Source organism: Schistocerca americana, chromosome X (genome assembly GCF_021461395.2).
Source record: "Schistocerca americana isolate TAMUIC-IGC-003095 chromosome X, iqSchAmer2.1, whole genome shotgun sequence".
NCBI classification, from domain to species: Eukaryota; Metazoa; Arthropoda; class Insecta; order Orthoptera; family Acrididae; genus Schistocerca; species Schistocerca americana.
The window spans coordinates 823,329,840-823,344,710 of NC_060130.1; the positions used below are offsets into that span (position 1 = coordinate 823,329,840).

Consider the following 14,871-nt stretch of genomic DNA (forward strand, 5'->3'; position numbering starts at 1 on the left):
GGAATTTATTAACAGTCATTTTTGTCAATATGCCTCCTGGGCATCATGACTACTTCAGTTACAAAAACTCCATAATATTTTGACAAAGCAGCAGCCAGGCAGATTATTTAACTGGATGAGTGAAGTCTTGGGTATCTCTACCACATTTACTGCAATTAAATAATCACAGCAAAGAAATTATAAATATGAGGAGCTCAAAGCCAAAAATAACAACAGTCCTATTTTCATTTTATTTTTTAGAACATACAAGACTTTTAGCAATACCCTCACATCACTGAATGTACTGCAGACAGTTATTTATTGAAATCCAGATCAGGTATATATTTAGTGTGAGGCTCATAGTAACAGGAATGAAAATTGCCGAAAGCATGGTTTAGATTTCAAATAAAGAAAAATAGCACATTATTAAGCACAGCAGAACCTCACTAATGTGACCTCAGATAAGCTGACTGCCCACTTAGTCTGACCATCCCATTTCTGGTGTTCATTTGCATGCATGGCCCGCCACTGCAGTCAGTTCTGGAATTGTCAGTGACTCATCATCTGCGATATGGACCAGTAGGCAGTTGACCGCTGACAGGTGCAGTAGTTGGATCAGTTTCAGTATGAAATAACTTGTTTCTAACACGATCAATAAGCATTACTGTTATAAATTAGTGTCAGTGTTCTTCGTATATACTAAAGTGTGTCAAACTAAATTATGGTACCAACTAAAAGTAATTGTTTGACACAGTTTTTAGTGAAGAAACTGAAAGTTCTTGAAAGGTTAGATAAAGGTAAGTCTCTTCAAAACATTGCAAGTGAAGTAGGGGTTGGCATAACAACGAGAGTTGAGAATACAGTCAGAGTTTAGTGTAGAGTGCCTCTTGTAGCTATATGTGTAGGAAAGGTGCAGCCATCCTCAGCAGTTAGGTAATCTAAGTCAGTTGTAAATTCTAACAAGAGGAAGGAGGAGGAGGAGGAGGAGGAGGAGGCTCTGCTGCTAGGTAGTTCGCATGGCAGAGGTGTGGGCCAGCAGTTGCAGAAAGTGTTGAGGAGTGAGCACCAGAGCACCAGCATTGTGAAGCCTAGTGCATGGTTGGCTCAGGCGACTGTTAGCGTAGAGGAGTTATGCAGGAATTTTATGAAAGAGGATCAGATACTGATTGTGGGTGGAGCTGGGAACAGTCTGGATAGGGACAGGTGATAGCTACTCAAACTGGTGGCACTAATGTGTGCTTCATGCAACTGTTTCAGTGTCACGACTGGTCTCATCTTAATGCAGCTGTTAGGTGTGTTAACATGGGGCTGGAGAAGGCACTGATGGCAGAGGGCATGGCTATCATTGCAGTGATGCCTGTTGGGTCTATCAATAGATCAAGTTCCACTAAGCATGGCCTGCATTCAAAAGGTATGAGAAGGGGAGGCTGGCAAAGCATATAGGTGACAGTCTAGTGGGCAGTGGTGGGATCATTCAAGGAAAAACTCCCGTAGTAGTTTGTGTTAGAGCAGCACCTTTCTTAGATTGAAGTCAGGTGATAGGCATCTCTGATTAAACAAAGTCCCTCTAACAAAGGAATCATCTTCAGAGGAGGTCAGGTATCCAAGTAGTGAAGGAATTAGCATCTTTCATCAACATATACAAGGTATTAGGGAGATAAAGTTAGTGAACTGCTTCCAGATGTTGACTCTGAGATGATTGGTATAACAGAGCATCACTTAAATAATTTGACAATTCTAAGGCTTCCTTTACCAGGATACAGATTAGCTGTCTGTTTTTCAAGGAGTTCCTAGCAAAGTGGGGGAGTAGTCATGTATGTAAAAAACAGTATTCTATTTGAGCCTGTAGGCGCATCACGGCACTGCACTAATAGGTATTTGAATGTTGTGCAGGGGCATTGAATTTAGTGAAACTAAACTTCTAATTCTTGTTATTTATAGGTCCCATAACTCTGACTTCAGAGGGGATGAAACTTGGGTATCGTACGACACCCCTGAAACAAAATGGCAATCAATGGAACGGAGGCACACTTCATCCCCAATGAAGGTTAAGCCTAAGCAAATCTTGACACCTCGAAAAGTCATGTGCACTGTTTTTTGGGAAAGAAGAGACATTGTGCTGATTGATTTCTTACCATGAGGCCAAACAATCAATGAACATGGTTACTGCGAGACCATTAAGAAATTGCACCACACAATACAGAACAAGCACCGAGTATTACTGTGAAAAGGTGTTGTGTTTTTCCACGATAATGCCCGACCTCACACAGCGAATGTGACCAAACAACTCTTATGGGAATTTCATTGGGACGCGTTTGATCATTCTCCGTACAGCCTGGACCTTGCTCCTAGCAACTTTCATCTCTTTTTACACCTAAAATCTGTCCTTGGTAGTCAACACTTCAACAATGATGATGAGCTGAAAGAACATGTTAGCACATGGTTGAATACACAGGTGGCAACCTTCAATGAAGAAGACATACAAAAACTTATGCCACACTATGACAAGTGCCTACAAAATTTCTGGAGAAAGGCATGAAGTATACTGCTGCATTCATTTTCAGTAAGCTACCATAAGAATTCAAAGATCTTAGCAGTAATCCATGCACTTTCAAATTGAAACTGAAGAGTTCCCTCATGGATAACTCCTTCTATTCTGTCGAGAAGTTCCTTGAAAAATTAAGCTGATTCCTGTGTTATATTGTTGTTTGCATTTACATAAACTTACGGATTTTTTTCTTTTTTTTGAGGGCTCAAACATTTTATTTTCTCTGTTATTACTTATATATTGTAATTTCATGTACTGATAAGTTTTATGATGTTGGAGATTTGTTCCTCAATTTGGTCCTATGGAACTAGACATGTATTAGAAAAAAAAGGAAAACTGTACAATGACGATTGATGATTAGACGGATTGAAAATACGCAAGATATTGTAGAGGCCTAAAAGTGAAATTCTAGACAATGCCTTGATCGTGTGATTTGAGCAGCAGAAAAGAAGAACAACTCCATTGTCTGGACATATAAAAGAAAAGGCATTGATTTGTATGAAAAAATTGGATAAAGAAAATGAAAATCAATAATTTACAACTAGTGAAGGCTGGCTACATTGGTGGAAAAAATGACATGGCATTCAAAAAATACAGTAATTATATTGAGTGAGAAGTTGTCTGCTGCTGAAACAGCTGCAAATGAATTTGTTCCAAAATTTGAAAACTTAGTTAGGAGGAGGAAAATAAGCTAAAGTTATGAATTAAAGTTTGTGTTGGGGAGGGCACTGGACTTGGATAGTCCATGCAGCAATGTTAACCATAGTGCTGCAGTGGTGTAATGGTTAGCATTCCTGTCTAGTAAGCAAGGAGACCCAGGTGCAGGTCCTGGCTGTAGCACAAATTTTAATTCATTTCTTCAGATTCCATCATTATCATAGATAAAAATGAGACTTAAATGACTAGAGGAAAATGTAATAAAAATATCTAAAACAGTTTAAGCTGACCCGTGATCAAATTTATAACATTGGTGAGTATGGCTTGAATTACAAAATGGTCCCTACAAGAACTCCTGCTGGAGAAAATGCACCTAGTGATCTCTGTAGTAATGATAATAGCAATCACAAGATGCCACTGTTTGTCATCGGAAGGAAGGAAAACCAAGGGCTACCAAAAACATTAATAAGGGATCACTACCTGTGTATTATCATAACCAGATGTCAACATGGATGGAATCCAGCCTCTTTAGCAAATGATTTTATGATTAGTTTATTCCTGTCATTACAAAACACCTAAAAGGAAAAAAAAAAAACTCCTTAAACATGCCATATTTATACTCAACAATGAGACATCTCATCATTCTGAAGGAGAATTTGAAAAAGATGAAATAGAACTTTTCTTCTTGCCAATGTAACATGTTTAATTCATCTCATAAACCAGGGGATCACTGAGTGGCTGAAGAGGCAATGTTGTTGATAATACATTGGACTTATTTTAGAGAGGACACAACACGGAAGCATAAATATAAAAGATGTAAATTGTACAATTGCTTATGTTTGGGAAGAAATGTCGGCATCAATGCTCAAAAAATCTTTGCGCAAACTGTGGCCAAAAATGAATGAAAACAAAGAAGAAAAATCACAAGAAATAAGTGAAGAGAATTAAGGTGAAACAGCTCATGCAATAAGTGATGAAAGCAAGGCGTAGACACTCCAGTGATTGTGAGGGTTTTGCAAACTTTAGAACCGGACTTTGAGCCCACTGATACGAGTGGATAACTACAGCTGAGGTTAACTGCACAACGGAAGGAGAATGAACAGATGAGCAAACACAGAATCTGTAACTCTAACAGCTCATGAGAATGAGAAAGATAATGAAGATACTGAAACTACATCTCGACTCAGCTCAAGTACGACATAGAGATGAATGCATTTGATAAAGTCCTTCAATGCATTGACCAAAGTACTACACCTCTCCCAGTAAACATTTTGAGGATTAGGAAACTGCAGATCATCATGGCAAAATCAAGACTGTCATCTGTTAAGGAAAAGAACATTACATTCTTTTTTAATCCTGTTTAAGAATAGAACAGTTTTTACCAGGTGATTTCTTATGTTTTAAACAGTTATGTGAAAAATTAGTTGTGTGTCAATCCAGTACTGTAATAAGGTATGCACAGTTGTTAAACTTTCGACTTATGGTATCATCATCTTACTGTATGATACAGATGTATTTTACAATACAGACACTACTGTACACTTCGCTTTTATGTAAGATTTTTTGGCAAGTTGATTTTTTCTTTTCATCTTTTTTACTATTATTAACATGGAACAATATTTCAGACAGTCTTTCCAGTTGAAAATTAAAGTTTTTATTTACTGTATTGTGATGTTATAAGTGTTCACCTCAAAATCCGGCCTGTTTTGCACTCTGGCCATGCTCCCAGTCCCAGTGAGGGCAGATTAGCGAGATCTTACTGTAAGCCCACAGTTGACAGATGAGATGATTTATTTTTAAGGGACTGTATGTAAGGGTGTAGAAATATATTAGTATGATTTAACACTGGCTATTGCACTAATGAAAGTAATAGGCATTGATTTTGAGCAGTTCAATGAGTCACTTTTAAACAATAAACAACTGAATAGGAACTGCGCAGTGTTAGAAGGAAAGACACAATGACAAAAATCTATGAAAAGCACAAAATTTACATCCAATATGAATAATGTTATAAAGTATAAATGACTGAAGTCTCAGATAAATGCATCAACATAACTGGAAAAACACTTCTGTGACTGTCCTGAGCAGTAATAATATCTCCGATAAAGCCTCAAATCACATGCACACATAACAGTCCAAAATACTGTCCAGTTGCTTGTTTCATTATGAGCCGACACTTAAAATAATACAGAGATTAGAAGAATTCTAATGGTTGAGTTTTTCTCGGAAAGCTATAAAAACTATCTATTCTGCTTATTCAAGACTTTACCAACAAAATTAGTTGATCAAATTGTTTCACAATAAAGTGTAGTGGGATACAGTACAAGTTGAAAGTCATTTGTCAGAATAGGGTGTCACATTATGATGATAATTCCTAGTAACAAACCAAACTAATTGCCCTTAGCTTGAAAATTTCACATAGGTGAGATGGGAGCTACTAATGCCACTTAATATTTAAATATATGATTCCCACAGCACATTTCTAATACATATTAGAAACTATATAAATTCACACTTACCACATATAAAACAAGTGTCTTTAAGTATTAGCTCCTTTTGTTGTTTCTCACTTCTGAGGTCGGCAAAAGTATCAATAATAACACCAAAGATCAGGTTCAACACTATAATAATAACAATGAAGTAAAATAGTAGATCATACACGACTCTTGCCACAAACAGAGGTTCCTGAAACAGAATACAAAGCATTACTTCTTTTGTAATTTAAATGTGACCGTTTCTGAATGTCATTTGCAAAAGAAATGTAAATGTTCAACTTACAGTACTGCTTGGAGCTCGTAAGATGTCACCAATTCCCCCACCATTTCTTAAGCCTTGGTTCAGTGTTGTAACAATACACATAATCAATGAGTCACAAGATCTTTCTTTCACTTCGCCTGATACTGTTACAAGTTCAGCTACACCTTCATGGTAGATGTGACCTATTGGGAGATCAGGAAAAACATCTCACAAAATTTTAAAACATACCTTAGAATTAGTAGGCTGATTCCTCAAATGGTGGAAAAAGGCACAAAAGAAAAATAACTCCAACTAAATGAAACAGAAAATTAAAACATACAAACTGATTGTTAATAATATGCTTTCAAGCTGTAGGATGTATTATATAGTGTGACAAATCTGGATGCTGTCATAGATTACTCAGACTGTGTTGTTATTCCATCGATTACTCAGACTGTGTTGTTATTCCATCGATTACTCAGACTGTGTTGTTATTCCATCAAGGTGATAGAAATTGGTCAAACTCCCCCCCCCCCCCCCCCACCCCCCCCACCCCCCCCACACACACACACCTCCCACTCCAAGCAGGTTGAAATCACCATTTAGGTTACACACACACACATTTATTCTGTTCGTTACGCTTCTTCCTGATTCCCAAAGTGATTTTTTTTTTTAGCCTTTCTCCCTTTTCCTCCCTTACTTTAATTATATCTGTAGTTTCATTACTGTCAAATTAACCTTCTTGGATGCTTTCAGCATTCCAAGTAGTTATTTTATAAAGGAACACAGGGACCACTAAATGTCTCCTGAATTTCTGTTAACTTTAGCATCATAATTTCTATTAGGGAACTGATGGGGTTCTTTCCTATTGCCCTCATCTTCACAGTAATATAACCATTTCAACTGTTACTGTCATGCAGGTAAAATTAAAGTCAAGAACCTGTTCAAGATCAGTTATTATCCATTTTGAATGTTAAAGGTGATTGTTGCTCCTTTTTTACCATCCCAACAGAATGGCTAAACTCTACTTTTGTAATGATACCAGAACAAATTAATACTAAAGAATGCTCTGAACAGAATTACATGGTCCAGTCACATCAATGTGACCAATGCCTATGTTTGATGTCAACATGCAACATCCACCGACAGATGGCAGCACTAGCAGTGCAGGGTAGATAAAGTGTGTTGGGGTGGGGGTACAGAAAACAGTGCAGTTGTTGTCGTAATGAGGAAATGGAGAGAGATTTATCCGAGATCCAAATGGGTATTGTCATGGGTTTTCTGACCAGGTCGGAAGCATTTCTGAAATGGCTGAGCATGAATGACAAGCGGTTACACATGAAATTTAAAATCATCCCAGCAAATTAAATGTTCCAAGAGATTTTGGGACTGCAGCCTGTCAGCATAAACTTCACTCCAAGATATTTCAACTGAACACTTCAGTCATCTTCAGGTGGGCCACCAAAGACTGACAAAGATATTCTCTGTTCCCCCTTATATAGCATGCTGATAGTATTGCCATTTATGCATCAGAATCACGATGACAGAAGGACCACACCACTCGGTGGCAGCACTTTCGCTGGTGGAACTGCAAGGATCAGCTGTCCACGGCACTGACGCTCGGCGCAGTCATCTGAGTATTCTGGCATTTTCATCTGGAGCAAATCTCGGAGACGACAGAATTCCATGCATTATCCAGCTGGTAGCCACTGTCCTGGTTCATTAGATTTCCCGTCATGCATATTTCAATGGATTCTTTTATAACAGAGTCCCAAAGAGATGTTGCTGTGGCCAAAATTAATGTTTTGTCGTACTCCATTCAATGTCCGCTGAAGATAAAATGTTCCATAACTGCAGACTTGCTGGGTTGCAGATGGTGAGCGAAACGTTTGTGTTCTGTGCAACGTGGTGTTTGTCCTATACAGGCCCAACCACACTGGCAAGGCATTTTGTAAATTCCCGCCTTCCGTAATAACAAATTGTCCTTCACTGATCCCAGCAGGTCCGAAATCTTAGGTGATGGGCAGAAAATCACTTTCATGTGAACATTACTAAGGATTCAAATTATTTTGAAGGAAATTTTTCCAATGAAGGGATGAGAAGACAGGGACTTTGCTGGCGCATTCTCCTCTTTATCCACTTCTCAGTTTTGACTGAAAATGCCCTGTTAATTTGCTGGGTCAGGTATCCACTGTCTCTGAAACTGTCCATAAATGTGCAAGCTCTTTAAGTAAACTATCTGCATCTGACACTGTATGGGCCCTGGGTACAAGGAGTTTGAGTACACTCATGGTTTGGGATGAGTGATGGCAACTTGAAGAGTGCAAGTACAAATAAGTGAGAGTGGACTTAAGGTAAACTATGTGTCCCACAGAGCCGTCACTCTTCGGTCTAGGCAAAAACATCCAGGAATGGGAGACAACCACTGATCTCTAATTCCATAGTAAATCAAATGTTATCATGAATGGAGTTAAGATGATGTAAAATCTCCATTAACTTATCTTCTCTGTGGAGCCACACTATGAAAGTATCATCCATATACCTCCAAAAAACAGTTGGTTTAAGAACCACTGATTCAAGTACTTTTTCCTCAAAATCCTCAATAAAAAAGTTAGCCACCAGTCTCCCCTGGTGTCTAACATTTTTTTGGAGGATTTTGAGGAAAGAGCACTTGAATCAGCATAGTGTGGCCCCACATACAAGATAAGTAATGGAGCTTTTACATCATTTTAACTCCATTCATGAGAACATTGAATTTTCTATGGAATTAGAGAACAGTGGTTGTCTCTCATTCCTGGATGTTTTGGTTAGATGGAAAAGTGATGGCTCTGTGAGAAACTTTGTTTACCGTATGTCCACTCACACTGATTTGTACTTGCACTCTTCAAGTTGCCATCACCCTTCCAAACCACGAGTATGCTCAAAACCATTGTACATAGGGTCCATACAGTGTCAGATGCACATAGTTTACCTAAAGAGCTTGCATATTTATGAACAGTTTCAGAGACAATGGATACTAAATCTGGCAAATTAACAGGGCATTTTCAGCTAAAACCAAGGACCGAGAAGTGGACAAATTAGAGAATGCACCATCAAAGTCCCTAGCTTTTCTTCCATTCACTGGAAACATTTCCTTCAAAACAGCAAGAATCCTTCGTAATTTTCACATGAAAGTGATTTTCTGCCACCATCTAAGGTTTCCGACCTGCTGGGACCAGTGAAGGATAATTTGTTATCGCGGAAGGTGGGAATTTACAAAATACCTTTCCAGTGTGGTAGAGACTATATAGGACACACAACATGCACAATGGAAAAATATTGCACAGAACATAAACATTGCACTCGTGTTCTGCAACACAGCAAGTCTGCAATCGCGGAAAATTGTGTTTCCAGCAGACATTCAGTGGAGTATGACAAAACAATTTTGGCCACGGTAACATTTCTTTTGGACTCCATTATAAAACAACCTGCCGAAATATGCATTGCGGAAAATCTAATGAACCAGGACAGTGCCTACCAGCTGGATAATGCATGGGATCCCGTTGTCTCTGAGATTTGCTCCAAAGATGACAGGATACTCTGATGACTGCAGTGTGTGGCAATGCTGAAGACTTCCAGAATGAGATTTTCACTCAGCAGCGGAGTGTGTGCTGATATGAAACTTCCTGGCAGATTAAAACTGTGTGCCCGACCGAGACTCGAACTCGGGTCCTTTGCCTTTCGCGGGCAAGTGCTCTACCAACTGAGCTACCGAAGCACGACTCATGCCCGGTGTTTTGGAAGGTAGGCGATGAAATACTGGCAGAAGTGAAGCTGTGAGGACGGGGCGTGAGTCGTGCTTCGGTAGCTCATTTGGTAGAGCAATTGCCCGCAAAAGGCAAAGGAGCTGAGTTCGAGTCTCGGTCGGGCACACAGTTTTAATCTGCCAGGAAGTTTCAATGCTGAAGACTCCTTGCAGTTCCACTAGCGAGGGTGCTCCTGCTGGGCAGTGTGTTCCTTCTGTCACCGTGATTCTGACGCATGCATGGCAATACTATCACAGGGCGTTATATATGGTGGAGAAGAGAACGTCTTCATTAGTGTTTGATGGCTCACCTGAAGATGACTTGTAAGTGAGCAGTTGAAAATCATGGAGTGAAGTTTACGACGACCAGCTGCAATCCCAAAATCTCTTCGAAGCGTTCATGTCATTAGCAACAGCAAAACTTGTGGTTCATGCTCATTGTCATACTTTACTTTCTATTATGAGGGTATTATTTCACAGTTCAGGAATTAACAGTAATGGCATGATATACAGGGTTATTACAAATGATTGAAGCGATTTCACAGCTCTACAATAACTTTATTATTTGAGATATTTTCACAATGCTTTGCACACACATACAAAAACTCAAAAAGTTTTTTTAGGCATTCACAAATGTTCGATATGTGCCCCTTTAGTGATTTGGCAGACATCAAGCCGATAATCAAGTTCCTCCCACACTCAGCGCAGCATATCCCCATCAATGAGTTCGAAAGCATCGTTGATGCGAGCTCGCAGTTCTGGCACGTTTCTTGGTAGAGGAGGTTTAAACACTGAATCTTTCACGTAACCCCACAGAAAGAAATCGCATGGGGTTAAGTCGGGAGAGCATGGAGGCCGTGACATGAATTGCTGATCATGACCTCCACCACGACCGATCCATCGGTTTTCCAATCTCCTGTTTAAGAAATGCCGAACATCATGATGGAAGTGCGGTGGAGCACCATCCTGTTGAAAGATGAAGTCGGCGCTGCCGGTCTCCAGTTGTGGCATGAGCCAATTTTCCAGCATGTCCAGATACACGTGTCCTGTAACGTTTTTTTCGCAGAAGAAAAAGGGGCCGTAAACTTTAAACCGTGAGATTGCACAAAACACGTTAACTTTTGGTGAATTGCGAATTTGCTGCACGAATGCGTGAGGATTCTCTACCGCCCAGATTCGCACATTGTGTCTGTTCACTTCACCATTAAGAAAAAATGTTGCTTCATCACTGAAAACAAGTTTCGCACTGAACGCATCCTCTTCCATGAGCTGTTGCAACCGCGCCGAAAATTCAAAGCGTTTGACTTTGTCATCGGGTGTCAGGGCTTGTAGCAATTGTAAACGGTAAGAATTCTGCTTTAGCCTTTTCCGTAAGATTTTCCAAACCGTCGGCTGTGGTACGTTTAGCTCCCTGCTTGCTTTATTCGTCGACTTCCGCGGGCTACGCGTGAAACTTGCCTGCACGCGTTCAACCGTTTCTTCGCTCACTGCAGGCCGACCCGTTGATTTCCCCTTACATAGGCATCCAGAAGCTTTAAACTGCGCATACCATCGCCAAATGGAGTTAGCAGTTGGTGGATATTTGTTGAACTTCGTCCTGAAGTGTCGTTGCACTGTTATGACTGACTGATGTGAGTGCATTTTAAGCACGACATACGCTTTCTCGGCTCCTGTCGCCATTTTATCTCACTGCGCTCTCGAGCGCTCTGGCGGCAGAAACCTGAAGTGCGGCTTCAGCCGAACAAAACTTTATGAGTTTTTCTACGTATCTGTAGTGTGTCGTGACCATATGTCAATGAATGGAGCTACAGTCAATTTATGAAATCGCTTCAATCATTTGTAATAGCCCTGTATAAGGTGACTAATTTATTAGAACAGAGAATCTTTTCTACAACAGGAGAAAGAACGATATATTGCTGTAAGTAGTTTTCTTGAACTAGGGAATAATTTCATTCAGACTGTGAAATTGAGAGTTCCACTTCACAATCATCCCAAATGGTTAGCCTAATGGCAAAAGCTGTTGCCACTCATGGTTATAGGTAGCTACCAGTTTTACATAGACAGCTATTGTCAATTACCCTCCGCAATTTCTAGCCAAACTATCATTGCACCACCTGTGACAAAGAAATTGCACACTGCCATACCTGATGGATGTGTTTCATGTTGGATAGTACAGAAATGTATAAGAACATCACACAGGTGACGAATTAAATGAACGTTTTTCCAGATAGGGAAAGGGGGAGGGGAAGGAGCATGGAGGGGGAGGTTGTGTGTACTGCTCAGGACTTGAATTCTGTTTGTGATTTCTGCTGCCAATGTTCGCAAGTGCATGTATCTCACCACTCTTCTAGTCATTTTCTGTCATTTATTTTACATAATTCTACAATCAGAATGGTGATAATCATCATCATCATCATCATCATCATCATCATCATCATCACAGCAGCAGCAGCAGCAGCAGCCGCTGCCACCAACTGTTTGTGTGTAGAGTGAGTTTAACTTCTTGGGTTAGTGTTCACTATCTGGTGTACAGACCAAAACAGATTAGAGATGGATTGTGAATTAACGTATTGTGTATGGATGCAGGGGGAATTGGCCATTGTCTATAAACAGCTGGAAGCTGTGTTGACAATGGTCGACAGGCTTAGACTGCTCCCCTGGGCTGTGATGGCGTTGGGGCACTTGAGACAATTGGTTTGGTTCCTATGGGGTCTACAGTGTCGCCTGCGATCCCTGGTGCCATTGTACCTTCCAACTTGCGTGTTGTGGCTGGTCGACGCTTACCTCACAGTGACAGGGAAACAGTGGCAGGGTCGTGAATCTCTGAGCAGAAAAATGAAAGTGGGTACTGGCCACATAGCTGTCCCCTTACATCTTAAAACAGGTTTGAGATACTATCCACTGCTGAAAGTACTTCTGATCCAGCACCGGACACCTTGGCTATTGCGGTTGTTGGCGATCTTACTGAAACATCCAAAAAGTGCAGAGTGTAGGACTGCTTGTCAGTGGGAGTTTCAATGTTAGGTGGACAATGGAGCCCCTCATGGAAATAGCAAGCATGTCAAGAAGGAAAGCCATTGTTCACTATGTTTTTAGATTTAGAAGGGGGGGGGGGGGGGGGGGGAAGGGAGGGCAGCTGATCAAAACTGTGCAAGGGCTTTGCTGGCAGTGACTGAGCATGCTGGGTGCTCCTGGCTGCCAATCAACGCTCACATCAGTATGAATGATGCCTGGGCTTAGAGGCCATTCTTGGTTCCTACAAGTGGCTGGCTGGTTTTGGTGAAGACAGCCAGCCTTGTTTGTGTGATGGAAGCAGAACTACTATTTTGTTAGCATCATTTCTAGAACTGATCATGGTCCTCTAATTTGGAGCTGAGTGGAAGACTTAAACCATATGCTCAGACGATTTTGTAACAATCTTGGATGCAGGTGGAAAACTGTACAACCCCTCTTAGTAGGTCAGGTGTGCACTACACACAGGAAGAGGTACTAGGGTAGTGGAGTATGTGTGGCATGCACGTATTGGTTTTTTTAGGATACAGACTTCTCTCCACAAGCCCGATAAGATGTGTTGTGATTCCAGACAAGATAGCATTCATCATAGGAGTTTGGAAAAAGAAAATGTTACTATAGTATTAGCTAACTGCAGGAGAACCTATGGAAAGGCCCTGGAAATAGTCTAATTTATAAACAGTAACAATGCCCACAGAATTATAGGGATAGAGAGCTAGCTGAAACCAGATGTCAATAGCAATGAAATCCTATATCTGACTAAATGTACATTTCAAAGACAGGTTGAATGCTGTTGGCAGGGGTGTGTATATAGAGAAAGGAGGGGGGAGGGGGGGGGGGGAGAATAGTGAGATTAGTACAGATTGTGAATGCAAAATGATTTGGGTGAAGATAATTTGGGTGCTGCTAACGGTGGATCAACCATGGTATTGTTTATAGATGCCCTGCATCAGGATCAGTAGTGGCAGAATACTTGAGGGGAAACTTTAAGAATATTTCATGTAAATTTCCTGGTAATGTTATAGTATTAAGTCGTGATGCCAACTTACCAGCTATAAACTGGGAGACTACAGTGATTAGGGCAGATAGTAGGGACAGGGAATTGTGTGAAATTGATCTACATCTACATACATAATCCGCAAGCTACCACATGATGCATGGTGGACTGTACCTTATACCACTACTAATCATTTCCTTTCCTGTTCCATTCGCAAATCAGCAAGGAAAAAAGTACTATCTATATGTCTCGGTCAGAGCCACAATTATCTTCACGGTCCTTATGTGAAATATACATTGGTGGCAGTAGAATTTTTCTGCCGTCAGCTTCAAATGCTGGTCTCAAAATTTTCTCCAATGTGCTCCTCGAAAAGAACATCACCTTCCCTCCAGAGATTCACATTTGAATTCCCGGAATATCTTTGTAATACTTGCGTATAGTTCAAACCTACTGGTAACAAATCTAGCTGCCCGCTTCTAAACTGCTTTGTTGTCTTCCTTTAATACAATCTGGTGAGATCCCAAACACTCTAGCAGTATTGAAGAACAGGTCATAATATAGTCCTATATGAGGTCTTCTTTACAAATGCACATTTTCCTAAAATTCTTGCAATAAATTGAAGTCTGCCTTTCACCTTCCCTACTACAATCCTTACATGCTCGCTCCATTTCATATGCATTTGCAGCATTATGCCTAGATATTTAATAGATGTGACTGTGTCAAGCAGCACGCTGTATTCAAACATTACAAGTTTGTTTCTCCTATTCATTTGCATTAACTTACATTTTTCAGCATTTAGAGCTAGCTGCCATTCATCATACCACCTAGAAATTATGTCCAAGTTATCTCATATCATCTTACAGTCACTCAATGATGACACTGTCCTGTACACCATAGCATCATCAGTCAACAGTTGCATATTGCTGCTCATCCTGTCCACCAGATCATTTATGAACGTAGAAAATAACAGCAGTCCTATCACACTTCCCTGGGACACTCCTAACCATACCCTTGTCTTTGATGAACACTCATCATCAAGGACAACATACAGGTTTCTGTTACTTAAAAAGTCTTCGAGTCCCACTCATACCTGAGGATCTATTATGTACAATTGTACCTTTGTTAACAGTTGACAGTGTAGCGTCATGTCAAATGCTT

General features: G+C 40.3%; 1 protein-coding gene across 1 annotated transcript in view; it reads right to left on the reverse strand.

The window, feature by feature from the left end:
* The window catches only part of LOC124554726 (inositol 1,4,5-trisphosphate receptor), a 348,395-nt gene that overhangs the window by 11,148 nt on the left and 322,376 nt on the right, over positions 1-14,871 (reverse strand). Inside the window, exons 45-46 of the mRNA XM_047128370.1 lie at positions 5,963-6,123; positions 5,704-5,869 (exon numbers count right to left, since the gene is read on the reverse strand). Coding sequence (XP_046984326.1) covers positions 5,704-5,869; positions 5,963-6,123 — 327 coding nt within the window. The remainder of the gene's footprint in view (positions 1-5,703; positions 5,870-5,962; positions 6,124-14,871) is intronic.